Genomic DNA, 15,158 nt, shown 5'->3' with positions numbered 1-15,158 from the left:
CCCGGGCAGCCATTACTGATTGCCGCCATCCTCGCTCTTTACTGGAACAGAAAGAAAAGATTAAGCATTTTTTCTCCTAATTTCTGCGGGTGACAGCGGCTCGTTCTCGGCCGTCACATCCATCAGGGAGGAACGCTCTGCAGCACGGAGACCCCGACCCCGCAATGGTCTCCTGATTACTAATTGGAGCCCGGGACCCAGTTATCTGCTCCTGGGAAAGCTGGGTGACCGGTCCGCAGCACAGGACAACTAACGTTTACCGCTGTAGTAAAATGTTGTACATTTTTAGCCACAAATTTGGTAATAAAATCCATGTTATATCCGCCAGCGTCTGTGTATGATACCGCGGCTCGTGACCCCTCACGTCTGACACTCTGCGGTCCGGGGATTGGACACTCGCGGCCTGTGCCCCCCCCCCCTCCAAAATGGCCTCGAAGTCCCTTGGGCAAAGCAAGGAGAGAATCAATAGCAATTATGAGTAACATTTCCATGCGGTTAAACCTCAGCGGCCCCCGGAGGTCCCGGTGCTAATATATATTACCATATCATGGGGGAGGGGGGTTAACTCTTAGTTATACCTCAGACTTCTATGTGTCATCATCAGTAGTGTAGGAGTAGCGCTCCCATCATCCAGGACATGATTGATGTCCGCAGCCCAGAGCCATCACAGAGGGCAGCAGTGTGCGACCCCTCGGGGGCGGGAATCTGGATTGTCCTATAATAAGGCAGTGGTATTGGGGGCCTCGGTATAGGTGGGTGACATCAGCGCGCTCCCCAACATCTCATATATTATCCAGGCATGGGGTGCAGCGCGGCCTAACCTTCCACTTTATCCTCCGCAGATCGACCGAGGAGACTTCCAGCAGGACTCCGTGCTCAAGCAGCTCGAGGTCCTAAAGGAGGAGGAGAAGGAGTTCCAGAAGGTGAGAAGGGAACAGGAGTGAGGCGCTGCAGAGCGTTACACCCCGTGTGTACTGTGCAGAGCATTACACCCCCTGTGTGTACTATGCAGAGCATTACACCCCCCGTGTGTACTGTGCAGAGCGTTACACCCCCCGTGTGTACTGTGCAGAGCGTTACACCCCCCGTGTGTACTGTGCAGAGCCTTACACCCCGTGTGTACTGTGCAGAGCGTTACACCCCCTGTGTGTACTATGCAGAGCATTACACCCCCCGTGTGTACTGTGCAGAGCATTACACCCCCCGTGTGTACTGTGCAGAGCATTACACCCCCTGTGTGTACTGTGCAGAGCGTTACACCCCCCGTGTGTACTGTGCCGAGCGTTACGCCCCCCGTGTGTACTGTGCAGAGCGTTACACCCCCCGTGTGTACTGTGCAGAGCGTTACACCCCCCGTGTGTACTGTGCAGAGCGTTACACCCCCTGTGTGTACTATGCAGAGCATTACACCCCCCGTGTGTACTGTGCAGAGCATTACACCCCCCGTGTGTACTGTGCAGAGCATTACACCCCCCGTGTGTACTGTGCAGAGCGTTACACCCCCCGTGTGTACTGTGCAGAGCTTTACACCCCCCGTGTGTACTGTGCAGAGCGTTACACCCCGTGTGTACTGTGCAGAGCGTTACACCCCGTGTGTACTGTGCAGAGCGTTACACCCCGTGTGTACTGTGCAGAGCGTTACACCCCCCGTGTGTACTGTGCAGAGCGTTACACCCCCCGTGTGTACTGTGCAGAGCGTTACACCCCCCGTGTGTACTGTGCAGAGCGTTACACCCCCCGTGTGTACTGTGCAGAGCGTTACACCCCGTGTACTGTGCTGAGCGTTACACCCCGTGTGTACTGTGCAGAGCGTTACACCCCCCGTGTGTACTGTGCAGAGCGTTACACCCCCCGTGTGTACTGTGCAGAGCGTTACACCCCCGTGTGTACTGTGCAGAGCATTACACCCCCCGTGTGTACTGTGCAGAGCATTACACCCCCCGTGTGTACTGTGCAGAGCATTACACCCCCCGTGTGTACTGTGCAGAGCGTTACACCCCCCGTGTGTACTGTGCAGAGCTTTACACCCCCCGTGTGTACTGTGCAGAGCGTTACACCCCGTGTGTACTGTGCAGAGCGTTACACCCCCCCGTGTGTACTGTGCAGAGCGTTACACCCGCTGTGTGTACTATGCAGAGCATTACACCCCCCGTGTGTACTGTGCAGAGCATTACACCCCCCGTGTGTACTGTGCAGAGCATTACACCCCCCGTGTGTACTGTGCAGAGCGTTACACCCCCCGTGTGTACTGTGCAGAGCTTTACACCCCCCGTGTGTACTGTGCAGAGCGTTACACCCCGTGTGTACTGTGCAGAGCGTTACACCCCGTGTGTACTGTGCAGAGCGTTACACCCCGTGTGTACTGTGCAGAGCGTTACACCCCCCGTGTGTACTGTGCAGAGCGTTACACCCCCCGTGTGTACTGTGCAGAGCGTTATACCCCCCGTGTGTACTGTGCAGAGCGTTACACCCCCCGTGTGTACTGTGCAGAGCGTTACACCCCCCGTGTGTACTGTGCAGAGCGTTACACCCCCCGTGTGTACTGTGCAGAGCGTTACACCCCGTGTGTACTGTGCAGAGCGTTACACCCCCCGTGTGTACTGTGCAGAGCGTTACACCCCGTGTGTACTGTGCAGAGCGTTACACCCCGTGTACTGTGCTGAGCGTTACACCCCGTGTGTACTGTGCAGAGCGTTACACCCCCCGTGTGTACTGTGCAGAGCGTTACACCCTGTGTGTACTGTGCAGAGCGTTACACCCCCCGTGTGTACTGTGCAGAGCGTTACACCCCGTGTGTACTGTGCAGAGCGTTACACCCCGTGTACTGTGCAGAGCGTTACACCCCCTGTACTGTGCAGAGCGTTACACCCCCTGTGTGTACTGTGCAGAGCGTTACACCCCCCATGTGTACTGTGCAGAGCGTTACACCCCGTGTGTACTGTGAAGAGCTTTACACCCCCCGTGTGTACTGTGCAGAGCGTTACACCCCATGTGTACTGTGCAGAGCGTTACACCCCCCGTGTGTACTGTGCAGAGCGTGGTGGGTGGGCATCGAGACCTCCGCGGTCTGTTACCGACTGCACACAATTGTCTACATCTACAGACACCAATACATTACAGTGTAAACCCTCAGTTTTCCTCTCTTTATACAGACACTGCAGGCTTTCCCCTCCCTCTCTATACAGACACATCTGCAGGTTTTTCCCTCTGCTCTCTCTACAGACACATCTGCAGGTTTTTCCCTCCACTCACTATACAAACATCTGTAGGTTTTTCCCTCCACTCTCTATACAGACACATCTGCAGGTTTTTCCCTCCACTCACTATACAAACATCTGTAGGTTTTTCCCTCCACTCTCTATACAGACACATCTGCAGGTTTTTCCCTCTGCTCTCTATACAGACACATCTGCAGGTGTTTCCCTCCGCTCTCTATACAGACACATCTGCAGGTTTTTCCCTCCGCTCTCTATACAGACACATCTGCAGGTTTTTTCCTCCGCTCTCTATACAGACACATCTGCAGGTTTTTCCCTCCGCTCTCTATACAGACACATCTGCAGGTTTTTCCCTCTGCTCTCTATACATACACATCTGCAGGTGTTTCCCTCCGCTCTCTATACAGACACATCTGCAGGTTTTTCCCTCCGCTCTCTATACAGATACATCTGCAGGTTTTTCCCTCCGCTCTCTATACAGACACATCTGCAGGTTTTTTCCTCCGCTCTCTATACAGACACATCTGCAGGTTTTTCCCTCCGCTCTCTATACAGACACATCTGCAGGTTTTTCCCTCCGCTCTCTATACAGACACATCTGCAGGTTTTTCCCTCCGCTCTCTGTACAGACACATCTGCAGGTTTTTCCCTCCGCTCTCTATACAGACACATCTGCAGGTTTTTTCCTCCGCTCTCTATACAGACACAGCTGCAGGTTTTTCCCTCCGCTCTCTATACAGACACATCTGCAGGTTTTTTCCTCCGCTCTCTATACAGACACATCTGCAGGTTTTTCCCTCCGCTCTCTATACAGACACATCTGCAGGTTTTTCCCTCCGCTCTCTATACAGACACATCTGCAGGTTTTTCCCTCCGCTCTCTATACAGATACATCTGCAGGTTTTTCCCTCCGCTCTCTATACAGACACATCTGCAGGTTTTTTCCTCCGCTCTCTATACAGACACATCTGCAGGTTTTTCCCTCCGCTCTCTATACAGACACATCTGCAGGTTTTTCCCTCCGCTCTCTATACAGACACATCTGCAGGTTTTTTCCTCCGCTCTCTATACAGACACATCTGCAGGTTTTTCCCTCCGCTCTCTATACAGACACAGCTGCAGGTGTTTCCCTCCGCTCTCTATACAGACACATCTGCAGGTTTTTGCCTCTGCTCTCTATACAGACACATCTGCAGGTGTTTCCCTCCGCTCTCTATACAGACACATCTGCAGGTTTTTCCCTCTGGTCTATACAGACACATCTGCAGGTGTTTCCCTCCGCTCTCTATAGATACACATCTGCATCTTCCAAGAGAAAATTAACAATCTAATTTTCTCTTGCTTGTCCTGATGAAGGATATTGAGATCTCTGAAACGCGTAGCCCTGCACAAGAATCAAAGCGATGAATCCATCATCTTTTCATCTTGGTGTTACCGCGGCATAAACCCGACTTTCCTTCACATAACACGCATGAGTTTTCAATGGGGAGAGATCCTGGGACTAAGAGGTTGTTTCCTTCTCAGGGCCTTTTTCTCCATTAGACACAGCTGAGACCCCCATACACATCAGATAAGGGTGGGCTCTGCTGACTGTATGGGGGCCGGTATACTGCAGGGGATCGTCCTCTAATAACATTAGCCCTTATACATTGTAACGACTGCTCAGCGACACGTCATCCGGTGACCAGGAGGAGGATCTGCCGCCATCCTGCAGCTGTGACCACAGAACTGGCTCCTGTCCCGATACAAGACAGCGGCGGTGACCTCCAGCCAATGACGTCCGCTCCGCTTCTATCCGACCGCCGCAGATCACCGGCCGCCACTTTACCAACCAATTAAGGCACGGCGCCGATAAATCAGGAGAACAGCTCTGAGGTTTACAGCTACAAAGCAGAAACCGCTGTAAGACCGCGACGTAGACAAAGGGTCAAGATGGGAGAGAGGAGAGCGCGAGCGAGCGGGGCTCGAGGGGAGGAACAACGCAACCCAACAAATGAAAAGAAGGCGCAAAGTGGCCAATAACGAGCACAAATCAGTGTCAGCACAGAGCAAGCCTGCGCCTACCACGGATGTGCCGGATGTCAGAGAATGGAGACATGTCTCCTCCGTCCTCAGTATTCGGTGATCGCCCGTCTCCTCAGTATTCGGTGATCGCCCGTCTCCTCAGTATTCGGTGATCGCCCGTCTCCTCAGTATTCGGTGATCGCCCGTCTCCTCAGTATTCGGTGATCGCCCGTCTCCTCAGTATTCGGTGATCGCCCGTCTCCTCAGTATTCGGTGATCGCCCGTCTCCTCAGTATTCGGTGATCGCCCGTCTCCTCAGTATTCGGTGATCGCCCGTCTCCTCAGTATTCGGTGATCGCCCGTCTCCTCAGTATTCGGTGATTGCCCGTCTCCTCAGTATTCGGTGATCGCCCGTCTCCTCAGTATTCGGTGATTGCCCGTCTCCTCAGTATTCGGTGATCGCCCGTCTCCGCCATCCTCTGATCTTCTGTGTATGAGGCTTGTGCGGATCCTTCTGTCTCCTGACCCCAGATCTTCTGTGTATGAGGCTTGTGCGGATCCTTCTGTCTCCTGATCCCAGATCTTCTGTGTATGGGGCTTGTGCGGTTCCTTCTGTCTCCTGATCCCAGATCTTCTGTGTATGGGGCTTGTGCGGTTCCTTCTGTCTCCTGATCCCGGATCTTCTGTGTATGAGGCTTGTGCGGATCCTTCTGTCTCCTGACCCCAGATCTTCTGTGTATGAGGCTTGTGCGGATCCTTCTGTCTCCTGACCCCGGATCTTCTGTGTATGAGGCTTGTGCGGATCCTTCTGTCTCCTGACCCCAGATCTTCTGTGTATGAGGCTTGTGCGGATCCTTCTGTCTCCTGATCCCAGATCTTCTGTGTATGAGGCTTGTGCGGATCCTTCTGTCTCCTGATCCCAGATCTTCTGTGTATGGGGCTTGTGCGGATCCTTCAGTCTCCTGACCCCAGATCTTCTGTGTATGAGGCTTGTGCGGATCCTTCTGTCTCCTGACCCCAGATCTCCTGTGTATGGGGCTTGTGCGGTTCCTTCAGTCTCCTGACCCCAGATCTTCTGTGTATGAGGCTTGTGCGGATCCTTCTGTCTCCTGACCCCAGATCTTCTGTGTATGAGGCTTGTGCGGATCCTTCTGTCTCCTGATCCCAGATCTTCTGTGTATGGGGCTTGTGCGGATCCTTCAGTCTCCTGACCCCAGATCTTCTGTGTATGAGGCTTGTGCGGATCCTTCTGTCTCCTGATCCCAGATCTTCTGTGTATGGGGCTTGTGCGGTTCCTTCTGTCTCCTGACCCCGGATCTTCTGTGTATGAGGCTTGTGCGGATCCTTCTGTCTCCTGACCCCAGATCTTCTGTGTATGAGGCTTGTGCGGATCCTTCTGTCTCCTGACCCCGGATCTTCTGTGTATGAGGCTTGTGCGGATCCTTCTGTCTCCTGACCCCAGATCTTCTGTGTATGAGGCTTGTGCGGATCCTTCTGTCTCCTGATCCCAGATCTTCTGTGTATGAGGCTTGTGCGGATCCTTCTGTCTCCTGATCCCAGATCTTCTGTGTATGGGGCTTGTGCGGATCCTTCAGTCTCCTGACCCCAGATCTTCTGTGTATGAGGCTTGTGCGGATCCTTCTGTCTCCTGACCCCAGATCTTCTGTGTATGAGGCTTGTGCGGATCCTTCTGTCTCCTGATCCTGGATCTTCTGTGTATGAGGCTTGTGCGGATCCTTCTGTCTCCTGATCCCAGATCTTCTGTGTATGAGGCTTGTGCGGATCCTTCTGTCTCCTGATCCCAGATCTTCTGTGTATGAGGCTTGTGCGGATCCTTCTGTCTCCTGATCCCAGATCTTCTGTGTATGAGGCTTGTGCGGATCCTTCTGTCTCCTGACCCTGGATCTTCTGTGTATGGGGCTTGTGCGGATCCTTCAGTCTCCTGACCCCAGATCTTCTGTGTACGAGGCTTGTGCGGATCCTTCTGTCTCCTGACCCCAGATCTTCTGTGTATGAGGCTTGTGCGGATCCTTCTGTCTCCTGACCCCAGATCTTCTGTGTATGAGGCTTGTGCGGATCCTTCTGTCTCCTGATCCCGGATCTTCTGTGTATGAGGCTTGTGCGGATCCTTCTGTCTCCTGACCCCAGATCTTCTGTGTATGAGGCTTGTGCGGATCCTTCTGTCTCCTGATCCCGGATCTTCTGTGTATGAGGCTTGTGCGGATCCTTCTGTCTCCTGACCCCAGATCTTCTGTGTATGGGGCTTGTGCGGATCCTTCTGTCTCCTGACCCCGGATCTTCTGTGTATGAGGCTTGTGCGGATCTTTCTGACTCCTGACCCCGGATCTTCTGTGTATGAGGCTTGTGCGGATCCTTCTGTCTCCTGACCCCGGATCTTCTGTGTATGAGGCTTGTGCGGATCCTTCTGTCTCCTGACCCCAGATCTTCTTTGTATGAGGCTTGTGCGGATCCTTCTGTCTCCTGACCCCAGATCTTCTGTGTATGAGGCTTGTGCGGATCCTTCTGTCTCCTGACCCCGGATCTTCTGTGTATGAGGCTTGTGCGGATCCTTCTGTCTCCTGACCCCAGATCTTCTTTGTATGAGGCTTGTGCGGATCCTTCTGTCTCCTGACCCCAGATCTTCTTTGTATGAGGCTTGTGCGGATCCTTCTGTCTCCTGACCCCAGATCTTCTTTGTATGAGGCTTGTGCGGATCCTTCTGTCTCCTGATCCCAGATCTTCTGTATATGAGGCTTGTGCGGATCCTTCTGTCTCCTGACCCCAGATCTTCTGTGTATGAGGCTTGTGCGGATCCTTCTGTCTCCTGATCCCAGATCTTCTGTGTATGAGGCTTGTGCGGATCCTTCTGTCTCCTGATCCTGGATCTTTTGTGTATGAGGCTTGTGCGGATCCTTCTGTCTCCTGACCCCAGATCTTCTGTGTATGAGGCTTGTGCGGATCCTTCTGCCTCCTGATCCCAGATCTTCTGTGTATGGGGCTTGTGCGGATCCTTCTGCCTCCTGACCCCAGATCTTCTGTGTATGAGGCTTGTGCTGATCCTTCTGCCTCCTGATCCCAGATCTTCTGTGTATGGGGCTTGTGCGGATCCTTCTGCCTCCTGACCCCAGATCTTCTGTGTATGAGGCTTGTGCGGATCCTTCTGTCTCCTGACCCCAGATCTTCTGTATATGAGGCTTGTGCGGATCCTTCTGTCTCCTGACCCCGGATCTTCTGTGTATGAGGCTTGTGCGGATCCTTCTGTCTCCTGACCCCAGATCTTCTGTGTATGGGGCTTGTGCGGATCCTTCTGTCTCCTGACCCCAGATCTTCTGTGTATGGGGCTTGTGCGGATCCTTCTGCCTCCTGACCCCAGATCTTCTGTGTATGAGGCTTGTGCGGATCCTTCTGCCTCCTGATCCCAGATCTTCTGTGTATGGGGCTTGTGCGGATCCTTCTGCCTCCTGACCCCAGATCTTCTGTGTATGAGGCTTGTGCGGATCCTTCTGTCTCCTGATCCCAGATCTTCTGTGTATGGGGCTTGTGCGGATCCTTCTGCCTCCTGATCCCGGATCTTCTGTGTATGAGGCTTGTGCGGATCCTTCTGTCTCCTGATCCCAGATCTTCTGTGTATGAGGCTTGTGCGGATCCTTCTGCCTCCTGATCCCGGATCTTCTGTGTATGAGGCTTGTGCGGATCCTTCTGTCTCCTGATCCCGGATCTTCTGTGTATGGGGCTTGTGCGGATCCTTCTGTCTCCTGATCCCAGGCAGGCGGGATGATCTGGGATCGGGGCTCTCTGGGGCCGGATTATCAGAAGTGACTGAAGAAGTGAGGGGGTCACCGGATATTGAGGGGATTTACATTTCTGTTCATTCACTTTTCTATTGTTTGTGTATTCTTTATTTTGGAAAGTTTCTTTGCAGTATTATCTCCACACCTGCCTATTTCTTTTGCACAGTCCGGTCTTTTTTCCCTGCACCCCCCCTCTCCATCCTGTGGATCTCCCCCCACTGACGATATTGTGTCGCCCCTCGGTCAGCGTTATTTACATACAGATGAGGATACAGTTTAGGAGATAATTAATCTCTTCCACAAAAAAATGATTTCATGTCCTGTTTAATCACAGTGGTTTCCATAGCGACCGCAGCAGACGGCGACGGGCGATTCTCCAGCTTCTTGTGTCTCGTTCTGTTCAGGATCTTTTTCTCATTCTGATGATGAAACACCATGGACGCCCGGGTCCCTGACCGCTTGCTGCCCCCGCCCCTGTCACTGACCGCTCGCTGCCATTACCCCGGTCACTGACCGCTCGCTGCCACCGCTCCTGTCACTGACCGCTCGCTGCCATTACCCCGGTCACTGACCGCTCGCTGCCACCGCTCCTGTCACTGACCACTCGCTGCCATTACCCCGGTCACTGACCGCTCGCTGCCACCGCTCCTGTCACTGACCACTCGCTGCCATTACCCCGGTCACTGACCGCTCGCTGCCACCGCTCCTGTCACTGACCACTCGCTGCCATTACCCCGGTCACTGACCGCTCGCTGCCACCGCTCCTGTCACTGACCACTCGCTGCCACCGCCCCGGTCACTGACCGCTCGCTGCCCCCGCCCCGGTCACTGACCGCTCGCTGCCACCGCTCCTGTCACTGACCGCTCGCTGCCATTACCCCGGTCACTGACCGCTCGCTGCCACCGCTCCTGTCACTGACCGCTCGCTGCCATTACCCCGGTCACTGACCGCTCGCTGCCACCGCTCCTGTCACTGACCACTCGCTGCCATTACCCCGGTCACTGACCGCTCGCTGCCCCCGCCCCTGTCACTGACCACTCGCTGCCACCGCCCCGGTCACTGACCGCTCGCTGCCCCCGCCCCGGTCACTGACCGCTCGCTGCCACCGCTCCTGTCACTGACCGCTCGCTGCCATTACCCCGGTCACTGACCGCTCGCTGCCACCGCTCCTGTCACTGACCGCTCGCTGCCATTACCCCGGTCACTGACCGCTCGCTGCCCCCGCCCCTGTCACTGACCACTCGCTGCCACCGCCCCGGTCACTGACCGCTCGCTGCCCCCGCCCCGGTCACTGACCGCTCGCTGCCACCGCTCCTGTCACTGACCGCTCGCTGCCATTACCCCGGTCACTGACCGCTCGCTGCCACCGCTCCTGTCACTGACCGCTCGCTGCCATTACCCCGGTCACTGACCACTCGCTGCCACCGCTCCTGTCACTGACCGCTCGCTGCCATTACCCCGGTCACTGACCGCTCGCTGCCACCGCTCCTGTCACTGACCGCTCGCTGCCATTACCCCGGTCACTGACCGCTCGCTGCCCCTGTCATTGACCGCTCGCTGCCATTACCCCGGTCACTGACCGCTCGCTGCCCCCGCCCCTGTCACTGACCGCTCGCTGCCACCGTCTGCTTTCATATTACATCTTTTCCTACCACAGACTCATCGTTGTTTCAGTTCATCACCATCGTAAGATCCCTTCTCGCCATCATTGATTGAGAATATTCTTCTCTCCGGAGGCTGAACCTGTCCTGGCGGTAAATGTCTCACAGCTGAGGGTTTGTTACATTTGTATCCAGACGGGCAGCCGACCCGGGATCAGCCTCGCGCGGGGACGGGCAGCCGACCCGGGATCAGCCTCGCGCGGGGACAGGCAGCCGACCCGGGATCAGCCTCGCGCGGGGACAGGCAGCCGACCCGGGATCAGCCTCGCGTGGGGATGGGGCAGCCGACCCGGGATCAGCCTCGCGCGGGGACGGGGCAGCCGACCTGGGGAAGCCCCCCACACGAGAGATGTAAATGCCCTGTCATATCTTCCCTGTATCAGTGGTCCCATTCGGGTCAGGCGTCCTGCGGCCAGTCTGTGCATCGCGGTCCAGCCCTCGGATGTGTGAATCCGGCCTAATGCCAAGGATGTATTCACTCGCTGCACACATCCTGCGATACGGCCAACAGTTCCTGCAGCTAAATGACCAATTATAATTAATCCTGAACTAACGATCTCTCTTTTTCCCCAGGATCCCACCAATGGCTACTACAGCGTCAACACCTTCAAGGACCACCACTCAACCCCAACCATCTCCTTATCCAACTGCCAGCCAGACGCACGACCAGCAAACAAGCAGCGGGTGCCCACGGGCATGTCCTTCACCAACATCTACAGCACGCTCAGCGGCCAGAACCGGCTGTACGACTACAGCCAGCGCTTCGTCCTGGGAATGGGCAGCAGCTCCATCGAGCTTTGTGAACGCGAGTTCCAGAGGGGCTCAATGAGCGACAGCAGCTCCTTCCTGGACACGCAGTGTGACAGCAGCGTCAGCAGTAGCGGGAAGCAGGACGGCTACGTCCAGTTCGACAAGTCCAGTAAAGCGTCTGCTTCCTCGTCCCACTACTCCCAGTCGTCCTCTCAAAACTCGGACCCCAGCCGGCCCCTTCAGAGGAGAATGCAGACTCATGTGTGACCATGGGCCTTCTGTGAATGCACTGATATAGCAGGCGCAGCCGGACGGTCAAGCAAGGAAGACTGTGGGAGTCTCGAGGCCGGGATCGAAGGGTCGTGTGGAGCCTCTTGAAATATTTATCTAGTTTTATATTTATATGAAAAAAAGAAAAAAAAAAAAAGGGAGGACGACTCCATATTGTACAAAGCACTTTGTCCTATGGAGTACAACAAGCCATGCTTCTATTCCCTTAGTGGGAATGATCCGTTTTATAGACTATCCCAGAAAAAAAAACCATCCAAAAAAGTCACGCTCCCAGTGGAGCTGCGGTCAAGCAGGAATCTAGCCATTAGTAAGCACAATGATGAAGAGGAATGCAAATAATGGCAGGGTAGGAGAGGGACTGCAACACAGGGACCCCAAAGGGGCACGCCACCAGTCCATGCAGCAGTAATATGGCCGATACATGATCTATACCATGTATCACCCAGTACATATATATAAAATACGACATTCAGTATGTGATTGAACCCCCGACACCCCCAGTTCTATGTAGGATGATGCCCCCACTGGTGGGGATGTGGCTGTAGGAAGTAACGAAGCAGATCTCGATTTTGTTTTGTTTCATCTTGTATTAATTTGTCATGTTTTATTACAAAAAAAAAATATATATATATATATATAGGAGAAAAAAAAAATCAAGTTTCAGGGACTATGAGGACTGGAGTCGTCGGTTCCCATCGTGTCACATCTTTTGAGGACCCTTCACGTGGGAGACGTTATGCGTTATATAATTTATATGATTATTTTATACTGTTCATACATCGTTTCTACTGTCATGAAGAATGGACTGATCTGAGGGTGTTCATGGGTGGTCTGAGGGTACCGCAATGGGTGCTGACCACAGGCCTGGTCATGACTACTAGATTGAACTATTCTGTGGCGGCCAGGGTACAAAATGTGGAAAGGTAACTAAGCGTTAATGTGTTAACCTTCAATAAAATAGGCAGTGTGTGTGTCATAGTTCGGTCGGCCATGTTTGTTGGATAATCTATATATACATATCTTTTATTAAATCCATGTCCGAGCACAGGACAGCCAATCCCTGTTGTCAGTTTGTGTTAAATCTTTGTTGCAGCGTTCAGTCACTCAATTCATTATCTTAATTCATTAGACAATAATTTAGGACAAATCAAAAATGGCTGCAGTATGCACCATCATCTGAAAGACTACAGGTGTGTGCCCCCCACCTTACAGGGGTGGACAGGCAGCAGAGGGCACCCCTCTAATCCCACAGCTCATCAGAAAGCACCACATTATTTATTTCTAATAGCCATCAGTAGTTGTGAGCTGTGATGTCCATTAGCTCCAGCCCTTACAAGGAATCACATTGATAGTAGGAAGCTGCGGTTGCTCTGGAAGTGGGGCCCTAACATACTGGGCCCCTGTGCAGGTTCACAGTTTGCACCAATGGTTTGTCCATTTTTCCCTTGAAAGTTACCTTCAAGTCCTAGGTCTACTTCTTCTACAGTTATGGGGTCATAACCTCTAGACAATTGTCAGCAAGACAATCAAAGGATCTATTATACAGTGTGTCCACCCATATCCTGTCCACCGCCATGAACTTGAGAATGGCGGCAGCTATAGGCATAGAAGTGGTGTCTAGGTATAGTAAAGTAGCCATGCGCTACACAATGAAACCACCTATAGCACCACATGGTGGAAAACAATGCAGTTAGCATTTTTATCTCAAAAACAGAACAAGATGCAGAAAAAAAGTGAAATAAAATTGTAGGGCATCATAAATTCAATACAAATCGACACCTTGCATACAGAAATGCTATGATATGAAACCCATGACCCCCCTAAAACACTGAATGCTGGTCACGCATATGGCGCTCATTAGTGGCCCCCGTCAGCTGCAATGCACATCTGGGCTCTGTACAGCATACTGTATCTTGCTGCAATGCACATCTGGCCTCTGCACAGCATACTGTATCTTGCTGCAATGCACATCTGGCCTCTGCACAGCATACTGTATCTTGCTGCAATGCACATCTGGGCTCTGCACAGCATACTGTATCTTGCTGCAATGCACATCTGGACTCTGCACAGCATACTGTATCTGGCTGCAATGCACATCTGGCCTCTGCACAGCATACTGTATCTGGCTGCAATGCACATCTGGGCTCTGCACAGCATACTGTATCTTGCTGCAATGCACATCTGGCCTCTGCACAGCATACTGTATCTGGCTGCAATGCACATCTGGGCTCTGCACAGCATACTGTATCTTGCTGCAATGCACATCTGGCCTCTGCACAGCATACTGTATCTTGCTGCAATGCACATCTGGCCTCTGCACAGCATACTGTATCTGGCTGCAATGCACATCTGGCCTCTGCACAGCATACTGTATCTTGCTGCAATGCACATCTGGACTCTGCACAGCATACTGTATCTTGCTGCACGTTGTGCAATATGGTAGGTGACACGTCTGCACAAGCATCTGTGATACGTGGTGGTAGGTCCTGCAATGTTGGGGGAGGGGTCGCATACACCTGCTGTGTGATGTGACCTCACAGAAAGAAGTTCAATGGGGTCAGGTGAGCGGAGGCCACTCCACACAGCCACCATAGCCAATGACTTGTAGGAAGGTCTCCATGAGGTATCGCTTCACCCCCGCAGCCTTGTGAGTTTTACACGTTCTAATCATAGTATCTCTGTATGAAAGGTGTGGATTCATATTGAATTGATGATGCCCAAAACTTTGTAATTCACTTTTTTTCTCTATCTCGTTCCGTTTTTTAGATAAAAATGCTAACTCCGTTGTTTTCCACCAGGTGTCGCTATAGGTGGTTTCATTGTGTACGGCCTGGATACTTAACTACATCTAAACACCACTTCTATGCCTATAGCTGCTCCCGTTCTCAAGTTAATGGCAGTGGACAGGATATGGGTGGACACGCTGTATAGAGGTGCGGTGTATACAGGGTATGGCTGGACACACTGTATAGAGGTGCGGTGTATACAGGGTATGGGTGGACACGCTGTATAGAGGTGCGGTGTATACAGGATATGGGTGGACACACTGTATAGAGGTGCGGTGTATACAGGATATGGGTGGACACACTGTATAGAGGTGTGGTGTATACAGGATATGGGTGGACACGCTGTATAGAGGTGCGGTGTATACAGGGTATGGCTGGACACACTGTATAGAGGTGCGGTGTATACAGGGTATGGGTGGACACGCTGTATAGAGGTGCGGTGTATACAGGATATGGGTGGACACACTGTATATAGGTGCGGTGTATACAGGATATGGGTGGACACACTGTATATAGGTGCGGTGTATACAGGATATGGGTGGACACACTGTATATAGGTGCGGTGTATACAGGATATGGGTGGACACACTGTATATAGGTGCGGTGTATACAGGATATGGGTGGACACACTGTATATAGGTGCGGTGTATACAGGA

General features: G+C 53.0%; 1 protein-coding gene across 2 annotated transcripts in view; it reads left to right on the top strand.

Moving 5' to 3' along the window:
- The window catches only part of KIRREL3 (kirre like nephrin family adhesion molecule 3), a 1,021,297-nt gene extending 1,008,523 nt beyond the window's left edge, over window positions 1-12,774 (top strand). For both annotated transcript variants that reach the window (XM_075328418.1, XM_075328420.1), the window contains 2 exons: window positions 843-923; window positions 11,249-12,774. In XM_075328418.1, coding sequence (XP_075184533.1) covers window positions 843-923; window positions 11,249-11,692 — 525 coding nt within the window. In that variant the 3' untranslated portion in view covers window positions 11,693-12,774. The remainder of the gene's footprint in view (window positions 1-842; window positions 924-11,248) is intronic.
- The last annotated feature ends 2,384 nt before the right edge of the window (window positions 12,775-15,158 follow it).

This window comes from Anomaloglossus baeobatrachus, chromosome 11, assembly GCF_048569485.1.
Source record: "Anomaloglossus baeobatrachus isolate aAnoBae1 chromosome 11, aAnoBae1.hap1, whole genome shotgun sequence".
Taxonomy (NCBI): Eukaryota; Metazoa; Chordata; class Amphibia; order Anura; family Aromobatidae; genus Anomaloglossus; species Anomaloglossus baeobatrachus.
This window is presented reverse-complemented; position numbering and strand designations above follow the sequence as displayed.